We start from the raw sequence: 17212 nt of genomic DNA, 5'->3' as shown, positions 1-17212 counted from the left end.
AGAACTTAACATCTATATAGCTTCGCAATCCATACATATTATGATAACAAAACAAGAAGCATGTGTAGGCATTCAGGGAAATGAAAGATACACAGTCATATGTATTTTCTTAATTGTGTTATTGAAATTTTATATCTTTTCTATGAAATATAAAAACACTATACCGACTTTTAACTCATACAAACAGTATTTGACATTGAGAAAAAGAATTGAATCGCAAATCGCACTGTTAAACAAAAATATGATACCCACGAGAAGAAATGGAAAGTTTAAACCTGATCCTTAGATAAAAGTAAATTCAGCTCTCTAACACAACGTAAAATACGGTCATAAATTACTCACTATAACCAGTATGTGATTCAGCAAATTATAACAATAATTGATTATTATTACTTTTCCACCTTTAAATATGTATAACTAACTACAATACGTAGCTTGCAAAATCCATTAGGGGAAAAAAGCTTGAGAGACTGAAAGAATGTGTACGTGTGAATGGATGCGTGTGTGTTTGTGTGCAGGCGTGCGTGTGTGTAGGAGGTGGGATTAGGGCTTATAAATAAATAAAAAACATAGAAGAGTTATAATGCTATTAATGCTTTAATGTATGTGAATTGTTTTGTATTCTGTGTAAAAATAAATGAGAAAAAAAAGAAAAAAAAGATACAGCCCGGACAAGGTCAAGTCAAGACTAGGCCTATCAACAGTACTAATTTTGAAATTAAACCTCCAAGTGTGACCTTGACCTTTGAGGTACACCCTTGGACTTGTATGCAACACGCCCCTTCATTGTCATAGATACATGTCAAGTTCTAAGAAATCTTGTAATGCTTTGTTGAGATGGTAGCCTGGACATGGTACAGTCCCATCAATAGTATGTATTTCAACTTTTGATCTCTTAAGTGTGACCTTGACCTTAAAAGTACAGACATACATGGGTCTTGTGCATCAGGTCTCTCACTAGGCTGAAATTTTTGGGAGAAGTGACTTCTCCCTTCAGTCAATTTAGGGAGAAGTTGGGAGACTTTAGGGAGAAGTGATACTTTTCATAACACCTGATACAAAAACTAGGCCATACCACACACCTGGCCACACACCTAAGTTTATATTCACATTCAAATTAATTGCTATAACTATATAAAATGTTCACAAATAATGTATCATTTTTGGCTCAGCAAACGTGTATTTGTCAATGTCACATAGTTTATCTCCAAATAGCATCTAAAATGAATCAAAAACCAAGACAGCTAAGGATTTGAAACAATCAAAATGACCTTATAAATGAACTGTCAATATAGTAGGGGGACGAATCTGATTTTGGTACGTTCGGGATGGGTACGAATGTCACATTCAGCTATGCTGTTATATACTTGTCTCTGGCTAAATAATTTTCAATATGCTGACATTTAAGAACCAAATGACATTTAAATCACTGTTCTTGATGAAATTTTTACCAATACATAATGGGAGGTTGAGAAATTTACTCGGAAAATTGTTTTGACAAAATGGCGATCTCGCCGATTTTTTTAAAGTCATGAACAGGAGAAAAATACTGTAAGTAAACACTACTAAAGCAAAAAAGAAGATATTTTTGTGTTTACAAATAATTTTTTACCATTTCATTTTATCATGAACATTTCACTAAAACCAATCAAATATTTGTTGATACGTCATGTTATTTTCTTAGCGCCACCTTGCCGATGGCCCGAGAAGGCTATGACCGTCTGCTTCAAAAACAACAATGTTTAAAATGTCTTGCATTGTTTTTTCAATACATATATCAATTACTTTTTTAACTTCTTTAATGCTTGACAAGATTTTTCATAATTATGTCGCCTTTTCAATCTGATTAAGACGAACTTTATCATTTGATCAGGGACTTCTCAATGTACTTTCTGATTGGTTGACCATCAATAGCTCCGCCTACAGGCGATGTTTTGGTAATTGGATGGCACGGCCCAATTATCGGATTAGGAGATTACCTAATTTTATGAATGGCTAATTGCGGTGTTTTGACTAATGTGACAGTGGTCAAATACTCGCTGATTGACATATTTACAATGTGCTAAATTTTTCGGCGAAGTCAATGTCGCTTTGATGATATAAATAGGCGAAGTCTGGAAATTTTAGGCGACCACTTCGCCCAAGTCGCCCCCTCGCGAGAGCCCTGTGCATGACACGCCATCTCATCATGGTGAACCTTCACTGCAAGTTCTTTGATAATGCATGGTCAAGATACAGGCTAGACAAATCAAATTTCAGTCCAGACAGACGCACGCTAGCCAATATAAGTAACAGCTATGCAGAGCTTACAGCAAGATGAAACATTATCAAGGACACAAGCACAGATACATGGAACAGCTATGCCGAGCTCGTAGCAAGGTGACACATCATCAATATTATGTGCGAATTATTCTACTTAAGTTAGGTCAAGGTCATTTTTTGAGGTCGAAGGTCAAGATGTCATTCAAATGTGGATTTTTTCTTCACTCAATATTTTTCAGTCAGTTTTAGAAAATTTCACTTGATTATTTTTCGCCACATCTTCACATTATCAAATAAACAAGGCAATAAGAGTAATGTTTGAAGTTATACAAGTAAAACGTAAAGGTCAAGGTCAATGGGTAAGTGCGTCATATTTAGTGTTTTTTCTTCTCCACAAAAGAGGCTTGAAGAATGCTTGATCTAGTCACCGCGGCAGGTGGTATTTCATGAGGGACTTTCTGCACAGGATGTAGAGAAATAGGGCAAAAGAAAATATAAGTCAGTTTTAAATCCAGTTTTTAATAAATACTGTGAAAATCATTTTTAGTTTGATCAATTACCAATTCTGATAATTTTTACATAAGTCATGTAACAATAATTAGAATCAACGTATCATACAATTCACATTTTGCTAATAACATTTATTAATTAAAAATGCTAATCATTCTAGAATTATTGCATATATAACAGACTACATTTAAACATTGGTAGAATGTCTAATATTGTAATGACATCATTCAGAGCAAGCTTGCTATAAAGGTACAGATTATTCAGATTATGATAACAGTTCTCAAATTAATGCCACAACAAACTGTCCTATCTTGATCAAGTCAAGTAACAAGTTAACTTAAAATGTCTAAATCAACAACATATACCTGTATCAGGCACCCATTTCATTATTAAAGAATCTTAGTGGCAACTTTATAAATCTTAAATCTGTAGGAACTTCACACATGGCAACAAGTTAACAGTTAATCTTTCCTCAGGTCTATTTTCAATGTTGATACTTGCTTAAAACATACAGTCAAACCTGGTTTAAGGGTCACGTGTTTTAAAAGGCCACCTGTCCTATCAAGCCACTCCAAGTACCCCCCCCCACACCCCCCCTTCTCCCACCCCCTCCGAACGATTTCATTTTAAAGTACATGCATCAAGCGGCCAACTGATTTAACACGGCCCAGGTCATTAAATTTTGACCCCATAAAGCCATATAAACAATTATTAGCGGCCATTAATCCCTTGTCACTGACACTTCCATTAATATATTTTTCAATTCAGGGCTTTAATTACATACTAAAGTTCACCAAAAAATATGACCTTGGATATTTTCGTCATTGAATCAAAATGCATATAACATTACACTAATGCTCTACAAGTTTACTCATCGAAAAATCATATTAATAACACTTTTGCAAATGTTTTGATCAAAATTAACACAGTTAATGGATAGATACTTGAATAACATAATCATTATTGATTAAGACGAAACACTGTTTTTTATGATTTCACAGTTTGCATTGTCAATTTTCTTTGAATTTTGATTATGGGTGACTGTAAGACAACTAGCAAGTGTTTGATGCTGAAAGATTAAGAGTCTCGTGTAACGCAAATGGTGGATTATAGTGATCTTGTTGATTTTTGGTGATATTTTTTTGCTATAACGCTTATCTTCAGCTTTCTATTTATAATTTTGGATTTTTTTTTCTCCATTTGTATTTAAACTTCTTTAATGATGATGATAATGATAGTGGTGTAAAGAGGTGGTTATGATACATAATAGACCTCTGTTAAAACAAAGCTTTAGTGGCCAAAAAATTCCACCTGGATAAAGTGGCCACCTGTCTTAAGCAGCCACTTTGACCTTTTCCCAAAGGTGGCCACTGAATAGAGGTTTGACTGTAGCAAAAAAACAAAAATAAGACACTAAGGTTATTTCAGTTTGTGACTAAGATATTGAATGAAATGGGCAAAACTTCAACAGGAGAAACATGCAGTGTACATATTTAAGCAACAATTTTTATATTTCAAGACTGATTCATGCACCATTTTCAAACAGCCTGAAAATGCGGGAATGTAGTATAGAAGAAACCATTAGAAAATATAATAACAAACAAAACAATTCAACCAATTAGCACTTAAAAACAATCTGCAGCAAATTGTATTAAACTGGTTACATTTTTAGTATAGCAAAAGTTATCAAAAATGTTAATTGATTGGTAAAAAAATATCCAATAATAACTGCTAACCAATCAAACCATTTTATTGAGTCAATTAACCAAAAGAGAACCTGTGGACAACTTTTCAATATTTTATATAATAACATGGGTGAAAGCTTTATGTCTTGTGACAGAATATTCAGTCTAATTTTAGTGAGCAAAGTCTCTAATTCATATGTCCTGATATTTGCTGATCTTTTGTGGAATTTATTTAACCTTTGTTTCTAAAACTGTTAAACAAATATCAGGAGAGACTTTGTATTGTGTTATAAGAGAGCTTCATTTCAGGAGTTTCAGAAGGCCCCCTGACCCCTCAGCAAAAGTTTCAGTACTTTTCGATTTCTTAACTTTCACCCATACAATTGACTGCTGTAAAAATAATTTCAATCAAGTTATATCACAGCTTGATTACAATGTAAACAAAAACAACCTTCTAGAATACAACAGAAAATGTCAATTTGGAACAAAATGTATGTTATTTCTGGCAAACAAATGACTGAAGTATAGAACTAGTAGAGAATATTTGGTGACAATAAGGGCTATTTCAGTAAAACATATAACCAATGGGGGGAGGTCATCATTTTCATACAATATGGCTGGGTAGCTGTTTTGCTTATTTAGACCTCAAAAGGGCAAATTTGCTTCTATAGGGGGTGGCATAATTTAGAAGTGCCTTCCCCCCTGTGGGTTATATGTTGAAATGGAATAGCCCTAAATGATATGGAAATTTATTTTGATTAATCCTTATGCATTTTAATAGACCTGAATATATAGTGTGGGTGAGAGTACAGGTAAAAATCCATCCATCCATATATATATATAGGAAGAAACATAGAAAATATTAAATACCATATATGTCATAAAGATGTGCTAGGGGTCCTTTTAAGACCAAGGGGTCTGTTTCAAAAGATTAGTTGCGTGAAATGAGATTTTACCCAGTATCATAAATGAACACAAAGAAAATAAAACAATTCAATAGCTTTAATATGTGACATTTATTTGGATTTAAGATAATTTGTGATGACTAGGATCTTTAATGAAACAGGCCCCAGGATATTCATTATGAAAATAATTTCTTTGTTAGTAACATTTTTAAAATGTCAGGTACTGTAACCATTTAGTAGTTCACTCGATTAAGGTACAGGTTTACATATTATGAAAGCAAGCAAGCATGCAAATGGCCCTAGAAATCTGGTTATACTACAAAATGTTCTACATTTTTTGTTTCGTTCTTATATCCCAGAGTAAGAGAAAAATATCCACAAAAGTCTGCCCTAAGCATCTTTAAGGACATATATGGTACAAATATAAAGCTCTCTGTCAAGAGAAATCCAGAATACACATTGTATAGTTAATACTAGTAGTATGAATAAATAGATATTTTTATTATTTATCATTATCTTATTGTTATTTATTTATTGACATGTCATAGGAATAGGCATAGTAAGCAAGGACAAATGTATGAACATACGAGTTATATACCATCAGTAAGAGGTTAAGACAATACAAGTAAATGAACAAGGATGAAATTCTGGGTCATAAAATCAACATATGATAATTAAAATAATAAAATTGGTAAAATCATGCAATGTTTTACAGAAAGCTTAACAATGACAACCGAAAGTTTCCATCTTATGTCAATAAGGCCTACTTCATCATATTTACTAAAATCCACACGCTTATCTTGTATTTGCTATTTTAAAGCTGCACTCTTAAAGATTGACTGATTTGACAACTGTTTGTTTGTTTTTGTCTCAGAATCAGCTGATTTTGACATCAATTTTTTCAATTCAGTCATATAAGATATCTCACAATATAACAGATCTCAATTGATTTGAAAACTGCTAAAAAAAAATCATTTTTCGTAAAGCATCAAACATGAATTTTTGATCGTAAATATAAAAAACTGTGATCTGATCCTTAATTAGCAGTTTAATATGACTAGTTTTCAGATATTTATAAAAATTCATTCAAATGTCATTCCAGGACAAAAAAAAAAAAAAAAAAAGTTGTCAAAACGGTCAATCTGTGAGAGTGCAGTTTTAAGATGATATATTATTTTATTTGTTTACTTTTGAAAACTAAGCTGGATATGATTATACATATAGCATCCTCATATCACCTGTCTTCCATATTTTGTTAGTAAATTGACAAGGCAGTCCTAATTGACATCTCTGGATTATCTTCATAAAATTCTTGAACAAGAATAATTTTGCCAACAACTTTGAGAAATATTGCACATGGCCCTCTAAAATATCAACAAAGTTCATGAATCCTTATGAAGGACAATGTTATTTATGGCAGATATATCAGTATAAAATGCAGCCCCTGATTACTTTTCTCCATTCTAACGCATGCCATATATCATTCAGACAACAAAAACACTCTTATGGCAATAAAACCGAGGACAAAAAGGTAAACAGACATCCTTAACTATTTGTATCATATATATATATTCTGAACATTCTTTTACAAAAACTCCCTCAGGGGCAGTATTCATAAAATTGCTCAGCCATTAACTTTTCTAAAAAAAATTCTTTTGCTCACATGAAATAAAAAAATACAGAATTTCCAACATTCATTATTTCTTTTGATCTAAGTGTCAAAAACACCTCATACATTTCTTTTCATTTGACTATGAACATTTTAAGAAATTGACTTAAGTTAGGAAATGACTTCAGAAGTTTTATGAAATCCGCTCCCGTTTTGTAAAATGATCTAAACAAAGGCAGACAATAACACTGTGTAGTACTTCCATACTCTTTCAACTGAATGTCAATTGTCAGCAGTTTAATGGCCACAGGTGTAACACACATTAACAGTTTCAGAAACCATAATCTTCCAATCCAACACCATTACAACATATTTACGCAAGTCAATTAACATGGCGCTAGTTAACATAAAATCAGCAAAGCAATGTGCCAAGCTTTATACAACCCTATTTTTGTTTAAAGGAAACAGCATGCATTTCCATTGAGCAAATGGATATCATTACCAGTCTTTTTTCATGTCCAGAAAAAAAATCAACAACCTTAGCTTGTATTTAAGCAATGCCAATAAACATAGAGACATCAAACATTCTTTCTTAGTGCTGTTCCAGTAAAACATATAACCCATGGGGTAAGGGGGAGGCAATTATTTTCTTAATATATGGGTGGGTGTCTTTTTTTGCTAATTTGGACCCCGAAAGGGTAAATTTGCTTCTGTAGGGGGTCGGTATATTTTAAAAGTGCCTTCCCCCGGGGGGTTATATGTTTAAATGGAATATCCCTTACTACTAACTTACTGTGCTGAAATACAATCAATGAGATAACTTCCATAAAAAATCATACAATGTTTTTGATTTTACAATGATCAGCACTCGAAGACGCAGTCAAAATATTTTTTCACTATAAAGAATTTAAAAACTGGTCCCATGATTTTTATGATAATGGCAAGTACAAATGGCATAAATAATTTCACAACATTTATGCCTCCTAGGTGGGTAGCTCAATATGCCTGTAGCACATTCTAGCATTTGTGTCTTGTAACAAGGATTCTCATTGGTTAGGATCAATGTACTATTTGTAACAAGATTTTTCACTGGACACATGTGGTATCAATGTAGCACTTGTAACAAGATCACTCATTCGTTAGGATCAATGTAAGATGGAATCTGATTGGAGATCAGTATAGTAGACCTGGAATGGTTCACAGCTCTGGAAAAGTGGACTGGTTCGTTCTCTCATACATACTTCACTACCTGATCTGGGTCTGCTAAATACTTGCCTGAAATCATAGATGAATCAAATCAGGTATGTGAATCAGAAAAGTGCACGCATCATTATCCTATGCCTGAACAATGTCTCATGTGCAAATCAATGACAATTTTTAGCATTATTTGTTTAACCGCTATGACTCAGTTTCTACTTTTTTTTTTTTTTCCTAAATTGCAATATTACACTAATTTTTTCATACTTGAAAAAGGGCTCAATGATAAGATTCAAAACAAAATATGGTCTCCAACCTATTTGACAAATTGTTTTTATGCAAATACACCCATATATATTTCAAACAAGATAATTATGTGTCATTAACATTTGTTGTAAATACTCTTAACTGCACTCCTACCTGCCCCGCATCTCTTCTTGGAAAGGGAAATCCTGTAGCCCGTCCCAACCAGCTCAAACTCCACCCCCGACATAGTGGCACTCTCTGCTATAAACTGTAAGGCAGTGGTCGAGGGGGTGGACTTGCCATCCTCGAGGTTGAATTTGGCTCGTATAGATCCCTGGGAACAATTCTCGCTGACCTCTGATATGTCGTTCAAACGCCAGGTTGCTCGCTTTGTCTCATTGTTCCTGAAATAATCATTTCTATAACATTAGTAAAATATATTCTAAAGACAAACTCTTTATATACTCTTGTATATGTAGAATTCTTTGTCATATATTTTGCATCTTCATTTTTGGCTTAGCTGTACACTTTGCTAGAACAAGTTACCAGTCAGATAAAAGCAAATACAGTTGAACCTAGTTGGCCCAAACTAGTTTTTGCTCAAACTCCTTGCAAGCTCGAACTGGATGCAAAGGACCTATTTCTTTAAACTGAAGGTAAGAATTCTCGCTTGGGTCAAATTTTCGATGTTTGAAGTATTTTTGACGCTCCTGGGAGTTTGAGTCAACGACGTTTGACTGTATGTCACAATAAGTCAAGAAAATGGCATAAAAAGTATAAGGCAGCTTCTTAGAATGGGCACTTCAAATCCAGTTACTTCCATCTTTTTATAACCATCAAGTCACAAAAGATTAGTGCATGTAACATAAGATGAAAGGAAAATGCAAATTCTTGAGGCGACCCTTCTATAAAAGTAGCTTATTATGCACTTTCTCCAGATGTACATAATTTTAAAGTTGCTATCTTCAATCATCATACCAGACACCCTCTGGTAGACTCTGCATGCTGGAGACACCACCGTCCACTATCACGGTCACAGAGATGTTCTTCAGTGTCGCCCCCGATGTGAGGGCTGGGGCGTTGAATCGGTAATCGAGGCGGTAGTCTGTCACTTTCTCATCACATTTCCAGTACACGCACACTGGTAAGGGCGTGCTCTCTACCCCAGGCTGGACCTTAATCTGTGGGAGAAAGGTTTATCCTAAGTAACCAGTGTTGGACACTTATTTTTTCTGCATAGGAGTCCATCTGACTACAAACTAATATTTGTTGCAAGTCTGAGTCTTACTCAACAAGTCAAGGATTTCAGGATAAAATTCAATGTCAAAAGATTTGGATTCAAATCAGTGGTTATCATGAAGTTTAAACAGGAATGCATATAGATCCAAACAGGAATGCATATAGATCCAAAATAGCGTTTATTGTTACTGGCTCCCTTTGCATTGACTGGGAGTCTGATGGACTGCCTAGCTGAACACTTTAGGAAGTTCTAGCCGCAACTTTGAAGTCTTTGACTCCTGAATTACCTTTAGATTAAACCTTGGTTAACAGTAAGTGTGTGGAATTTACACCACTGGCACAGCTTAACTTAGGCACCATTAGCTTAATCAAAATCTCAATTTATATAGCAAGCCTTTAGACAATTATTTAAGAAGAAATTGGGCTTGCTAAGCCAAAAGTCATATATTGATGAATCCAAATTTAATCTTACTATCAGCTTGATTTTACATATCTATGTTTGATTTTACAAATCTATGTTAAAATACTGTTTGAGGCCAAAAGTCTTATATTGACTCTTAATTTAAATCCTACTATCAGCTTGATTTTACATATCCATACTATCAGCTTGATTTTACAAATCCATACTATCAGCTTGATTTTACATATCCATACCTGGTACTTGAGTATGTCAATGTTGAAGTATGAGGCCGTCTTATTCACCTCTCCCTGATGTCTCAGGTGGTCACTGAGTGCTGCCATGTCAAACGTGTACACTGGATTCTCATCTATTGCCTGACTAGAATTCCTGGTAATAGACAATAAAGAAAATTTTAACAATGCGGTCAAATATTAAACCCCTAATATCATATCAAGTTTCTGATATCTTCACCAAATTTAACATACAGTCATTGTAAAGCACACTGAACAGATTAAAAATGCACTCTCACAGATTGTCTGTTTTGACACTTTTTAAAACTTTTGTTCCGGATACAGGTGATTTTGGCATCAATGCCTTAAATTCAGTCATATCAGATAACTTCAATTGAACAGATCTCAATTGTTCGGTAAACTGCAGAACATTTCCTTTTTCTTAAAGCGTTAATAACGCTTTTAACCATAAAACATCAATTTTCGAACATACATATGATCAACTGAGATCTGATCTTTTGTCAGCAGTTTTATATCACTGGTTTTCAGACAGTTACGCAAAAAATGGCTCATTCAAAGACAAAAGCTAAAAAGTTGTCAAAACAATAAATCTGTGAGAGTGCAGCTTGAAGTCAGGGACATTAAAAAAAACACGAAGCGTTCTTTGCAATGTTTTTTTTTTTTGGAAATGCTATCTTTAAACATATAGACATGAATAGAATTTACACATCTAGACAGAATTTTAAACATTCATTTAACAAACAACAAACAATACTTCAGATATAAGGAAAATTCTGCATAAGAAAAAAAATGAGTCCACCACCACTTTTGGAAAACTGCCTAATTGGCGCAAAGCTCTCAATACTTATTTGATTTCCATATTATACTTTTATTGATTGAAACAATTGAAGAACTTTTTTGTTAATTAAAATGACAACAGAAATAGTTTCTAATCTATTTTTGTTACTGGTACACTTCAAAATGTTTTAGTGTTAATTCTACATAATGAGTCCTCACATGGTGTCTTGATGGATTTAATTATGTTGATAACTTTATACGTGTTCATTAATTCGTTGTACATACTTATTATATATAAATGTCAGGCTGTCATATTTTATATGTACCAGTATTGTCATATAATATACATTTTATGCAATGATAGATGAGTATTGTAAGATTTTTAAGTGGCATGCTTTTAAATTGTCAATAACAACCTTGAGTTAATTGTAACTTATGAGAATAAATAACATGCTAAGTAGGACAATATTATAAAATAATTTAAAAAACAACAAATGATACCCATTAAAACAACCAAAAATCAACAAAAAAAATAAAAGAAACAATATTTGATAATCTTGAAAGCATGCAAAATAAATTCATTTATTAATCACGGGTGAGAATGGCTGAAATAAAAAATCGCTGAACCTTATGCTGGGGATCCCAGAAGCCCATGTTAGGCCGCTTGACGGGTTAAGGGCAACGCCTAAGCAAGGGGCAAAGCACCCTTAATGCCTATGGGTTTGAAAAATTTGAAGAGCCTAAGATTGCATTTAAAAATATCTGTACAAGTTTTGTTTTTATCTCTTTCTTTTCACGTTTTGTTGAGGACACCAAAAATCCGTCGAGGATTCTCACCCCTGATATATATCGAATCAAGTGTAATGGCAAGAAAGCATTCTACTGATACAGAAAAGCTATACAACAGAATGAAAATAAATTTCTTTTCCATCTGGGAAAATAGACTAGCAGCAATATACAGTCAAAACCCGTTGGCTCGATATCCCAGGGACCGGAGAAAATACTCTGAGACTGGTGAATATCGAGCCAAGCAGGATTGCTTATACAGAGTAAAACAAAATAGGTCTTTTAGATGCAGTTCGATCCAACGAGGGAATCAATCCTAGTGATATCGAGCCAACAGGTTTCGACTGTACAAGCTTCATAACGCTGTTATGTAATGAAGATTTTAAATTTGAAACTGATTTAGAAGCCATTGAATTTTAGACAAGCTTGATTTTCAAAGCCATTTCACTTGCAGACAAGCTTGATTTCTACAAGAAGACACCAATACAATCACAGACAACAAACAAGCAAAACAGACAAGCCAAATGGGTGTATACATGCAGAGACTGGTTGAACATGGCTCACGTGCGCCGAGTCACGTGTGTGGACCTACTTACTGTGTTACCAATTCCTTATTCAGCATCACTTGTTCTAGACAGGCAAAGTTTTTCAGTCTAAAACTAAGTGGTGCCGGGTTGGGATTGTCCATAAATACGCGGACAACCCCAGCAGGAAATGACATCATCAAATTTCCCGTTATTTTCACCGAACATCTGAAACACAACGTTTTGGCAACAAAGCATGTAGTAATGGAAAAGGAAAGAGCAAGATTTGAATAATGAAACTAGATTAAATGTTTTTAAATCTGCCCTAACATACAAGAGAACAGATAAATGTCTATGACTACAAACTGGTGATTTTATTTCAAACTTAATATCTGTACACATGATATGTATGCATAATTCAATTTTAATTCGAATCAGATTAATTCGTTTGATGATTGAAAGTTAATGCTAAATTTGATTTCATTTTTTAGGGGGAAAAGCTTTATATAAATATCAAATAAGTTTGATGAAAATAGCTGAAAATATCTTACCATAGAGTAAAGTACATATAGTTATATGCTAGTTAAATTAAATAACAAATGTAATTCTATATGTTAACAAAGTAAGTAGTTTATTATCAAACATCTACAATGTTTACAAAATTAAACTTGGAAATTAAATCGCATAAATCAAAATATCCCAAAACTGCACCTACTTGGTAGCATCAGTTCCTTTAAAGTAAGCATTAACAGTTTCAGTGAAGGCCACAGCCAAGGGGACAGTGTCGGCCATCCCGATTGTAAGGGGGCTCGGTCCACGAGAAGAGCCCACGGGCATGGAGGTTGTGTTCCACTGAACGGTGCTTCCTGAGTCCACCCTGTTTAGGCTGAATGGACTATTCCTTCCTGAAGGGCGTGCTGGTACCTGAGGAGTAAGGGTTGAAATATGATAGAGGAGGGTGTCTTCCGCGCTCATGTTGAATGGATTGCCCTGTATGGGAGTGAGTTTGTTCCATGGAAATGAGGATTTTGTTTTTTTTTGTTTGAAAATTGTTTTTCAAGGAATCTTATACATTTTGACTTGTAGAATGTACTTTGAAATTGAACTTCTTTTTTGTATTTTGGTCAAAATCTCAAGTTTTATCATTTAACAAGGGATTATCAACCATTAGGAAATACAATTCCTTCAAAGTAGAAACAGGTTATTGTACAATAGACATATACCAGAGAAGCCCCCCTTGAGGAAGGTCTCTGAGGTACAAGGGGGCAACTCCTTTTCCCACTGACTGACTAGCAGATTTATTCCCATGCATTTTGTGTATTATAATGGTGAATACCAAAAGAGCGACCTTGAGGAAGGTCTCTGCCTGAGCTACTCTATTTACTGTCGCTGATAAGCTGAGTTACTGCCCATGTATTTAGTGTAGTTAAATGATAAATACCAGAGGTGCACCCCTGGATGGAGGTCTCTGAGGAACAGGGGGAACAACTCCATTCTCCACTGGCTGACTAGCAGAGTTAATGCCCATTTCGCTGCTGCTTGACTGGTTTAAGAGGTCATTTGCTTCTGAAAAATGCATCAATTTTTAATACCTTCAATCTTTTTTAAACATAAAAAAAAGTTAGCAAAGGGACCAATGTCAATAACACTCTATTTCTCCAGCCTTAACAGTATCAAGCATTCTCCCAAGTTCCAAATCAAGCAGAAAATGCTCTGTTTTCAAATTTGCCACAAAAAACAAAAATACCCAATACATTGACCCATATCAAATGGAATAAGTAAAGCAAATTCATCACAAAACAAAACAAATTACACAACTAATAACAACAATTTTGCAATGAATCCTTGAAAGTTGCATCATAAAAAACCTAATTTATATTAGTAGTAATGACCATATCTCTTAAAGCTGCACTCTCACAATGACAGTTTTTCAGAATCAGCTTATTTTTTAATCAATGCCTTGAATTCAGTCTTGTAAGATAACTTGCATTAGAACAGATCTCAATTGTTTGGAAAACTGCCGAAAAACTCGTTTTACTAAAAGCATTAGTTGCGCTTTTAGCCATAAAACTTAAATTTTCGGACGTAAATATGAACAACTTCAATCTGATCTTTTGTCAGCAGTCTGGTTTCAACATATTTACACAAAAAAATGGCTCATTCAAAGACAAAAAATAAATAAGGTCAATATGTGAGAGCGCAGCTTTAAACGGGTAAAACTACATACTGGCATTAGACTGAGGTAAAGTTGTTGCTGCACTGAAGTCAATGTTGTTGGTAGTACCATCGGAGAATGGGGAGAGAGGAGAGGGCAATTGGTACCCGCCTGTGGGAGTGGACGCGCTCGAGGAGAACAAGTTGTCCAGGTTTAACAGGTGACTGTTGCTCGGTTTGCTTGATGACACACTATAAAGGAAATTACATGAGTATGAGTGTTCCTGTAACCCTGGGGCCATATTTATGAAGTTATTTCTTAACTCTATTTTGATTTCTTAATATTTTCCTAGTCAAATTAAAACCAAAGTCTATATTTTTTTTTAAATGAAAGAATACATATAGTCAATAAAATCAATAAAAATAAAGTATTTAAGGTATTATTAAGTTATTGTATTAAATGACGAGTAAGATACTTAATTTAGAAAAATGAATTAAGTTAGGAAATTTCTTAAGATGTTTTATGCAATAAAAAGTATTGATAAAACTTCTTTAGTAAGTTGAAACATACACCGTCTATGCAGCTTACATAGCCTCGCCTTCAGTCTGTTACTGAGTTTGAGAGTTTTCTTTCTTAAAACACTCCGTTTTCTTTCTTAAAACACTTTTTACAAAACCGCTGCCTGATAGAGCACTGTCAAAGCATTAGTTTGGAAACAGGTTTGTTTAAGTGTTTGAGGAAACAAATCACTTAACCGAACTCAGGTAATAAAACGAACGCAGAGCTCTCGGAAAGGCATAGACTGCCGTTGTTTCATTTAAAATGATGCAAAAATAAAATACAACTGACTCAGTCATACAATTCTTTTTGGTCAAACTCGAATGTTTTAAAAATACTTACTCCAATGTGTCCGACTCTGACTGTGATCGCTTCATCATCTTTTTATCTACAGGGGTATTTCTGCCTTTCTTCTGTAAAAGATTTTTGCCATATTTATTCTTCAGGAAAAACACAATAATATGATATCACACTTTTACATGTGGACATTTCCATTCTTAACATATTTATTGGTTCATAATGTCCATTTGTGAACATCCTTAAAACCATACTATCACTTATAACCAAACACTTTATCTAGGAATCATGTTACCAATAAATCTTCTCATGTCATCCAAGATTCTACAAACAAAATCCACTGTGATTTAAAGTGACACTTATATTTCAAATCAATACATCTATAACAAACATAAATTTTGAGTGATAAACCTTCAACTACTTACTAAATAGTGCTTTATGGAAAATATTATTACTGACAACAAGATTGTGACTGTGTATGTAATAGCTGAAAAAGCACAAATATTAAATGACTGGTGGGTCTTAACAGATTTACAGCGATCAACTTTAGTCTCATATGGTAGAAATATAGTGTTTTCTGCACCTTTCTTTCAAATTAAACATGGTATCCTTCATATGAACCATTTTTTTTTATATTCATTCATCCTTATCGGTAAATTAAAACATGTGTATTAATTGTGGTACATCTTATTGAGGAGTAAGAATGTATCTTTAACATTAACATGTACCTAAACAAAGAAGAATCCACTGAAAAACATGATAGTTACCCCTAGTGTGGGTGAGAGACGAAGCATGCCCACAGATGTCCGTATATCGTCCACATTTGCTGCAGTTGCCTGGACACCACTTGGGCTCAAGGGCTTGATGTTCACTTTTATCTTCATGTCAGAGTCTGGGGAGTAAAAATTGTGGATTATTTATAGAGCAGAGAATGTCTGGTAGTTGTTAATATGGAAAATAACTGTGTAGTGACAGTGCATGCCAGTATTTGTATGTCAAATTATGGTACAATTTAATGCAGGGAGATATCATGTACAAATTCATGGGATCATGAGGAATCATGGAAATAAGGTACTGATTCAAGGGATCATGAGGAATCATGGATGAGGAATCATGGAAATAAGGTACTGATTCAAGGCATCTATGAGGAATCATAGATGAGGAATCATGGAAATAAGGTACAATTCAATGGAATCATGAGAAATCATGGAAATGAGGTACAAATACATGGAATCATGAAAATAAGGTACAAATTCATGTAATCATGGAAATAAGGTACAAATTCATTTGTATAAATTCATGTAATCATGGAAATAAGGTACAAATTCATGTAATCATGAAATAAGGTACAAATTCATGTTATCATGGAAATAAGGTACAAATTCATTTGTATAAATTCATGTAATCATGGAAATAAGGTACAAATTCATGTAATCATAAAAATAAGGTACAAATTCATGTTATTATGAGAAATCATGACTAACCTTGGTCAGAATCCGAGTCTGAGGAGTCATACCAACTCTTGCTGTCCCCATTTTCCGGATTCACTAGGTTAAGGGTCAAGGAAAACAGCCCAAAGCATGGAAGTCGGCATTCTTTCCCCAACATTACTTATTATGCTTCTGTAAAATGATCACTTTTACAGGCTCATTATTGTGTTTCATTTGTTTTGATTTCAAGAAATATGAAACCACATCTCTTGATAAATTTTCTTTTTAAAAATGTTTTTAAACCATCCATACTTCAATAAACTGTCAATTTTGTCTAAAAATGAAACCAATTATTTTCTTATATCAAAACCCATCACATAC

The 17212-nt window shown here is 33.9% G+C and overlaps 1 protein-coding gene across 5 annotated transcripts in view; it reads right to left on the bottom strand.

The window, feature by feature from the left end:
* Nucleotides 1-3358: 3358 nt before the first annotated feature.
* The window catches only part of LOC128213355 (F-BAR domain only protein 2-like), a 37423-nt gene continuing 23569 nt past the window's right edge, over nucleotides 3359-17212 (bottom strand). For 4 of the 5 annotated variants that reach the window (XM_052918967.1, XM_052918970.1, XM_052918969.1 and 1 more), the window contains 11 exons: nucleotides 16886-16948; nucleotides 16169-16293; nucleotides 15447-15517; nucleotides 14619-14797; nucleotides 13833-13957; nucleotides 13107-13315; nucleotides 12464-12619; nucleotides 10308-10440; nucleotides 9393-9595; nucleotides 8589-8818; nucleotides 3359-8246 (listed from right to left, as the gene is read on the bottom strand). In XM_052918967.1, coding sequence (XP_052774927.1) covers nucleotides 8203-8246; nucleotides 8589-8818; nucleotides 9393-9595; nucleotides 10308-10440; nucleotides 12464-12619; nucleotides 13107-13315; nucleotides 13833-13957; nucleotides 14619-14797; nucleotides 15447-15517; nucleotides 16169-16293; nucleotides 16886-16948 — 1538 coding nt within the window. In that variant the 3' untranslated portion in view covers nucleotides 3359-8202. The remainder of the gene's footprint in view (nucleotides 8247-8588; nucleotides 8819-9392; nucleotides 9596-10307; nucleotides 10441-12463; nucleotides 12620-13106; nucleotides 13316-13832; nucleotides 13958-14618; nucleotides 14798-15446; nucleotides 15518-16168; nucleotides 16294-16885; nucleotides 16949-17212) is intronic. The other variant, XM_052918968.1, reaches the window with a different exon arrangement.

Source organism: Mya arenaria, chromosome 13 (genome assembly GCF_026914265.1).
Source record: "Mya arenaria isolate MELC-2E11 chromosome 13, ASM2691426v1".
NCBI lineage: Eukaryota > Metazoa > Mollusca > Bivalvia > Myida > Myidae > Mya > Mya arenaria.
The sequence above is the reverse complement of the archived record's forward strand: the minus strand, read 5'-3'. Positions and strand labels throughout refer to the sequence as shown.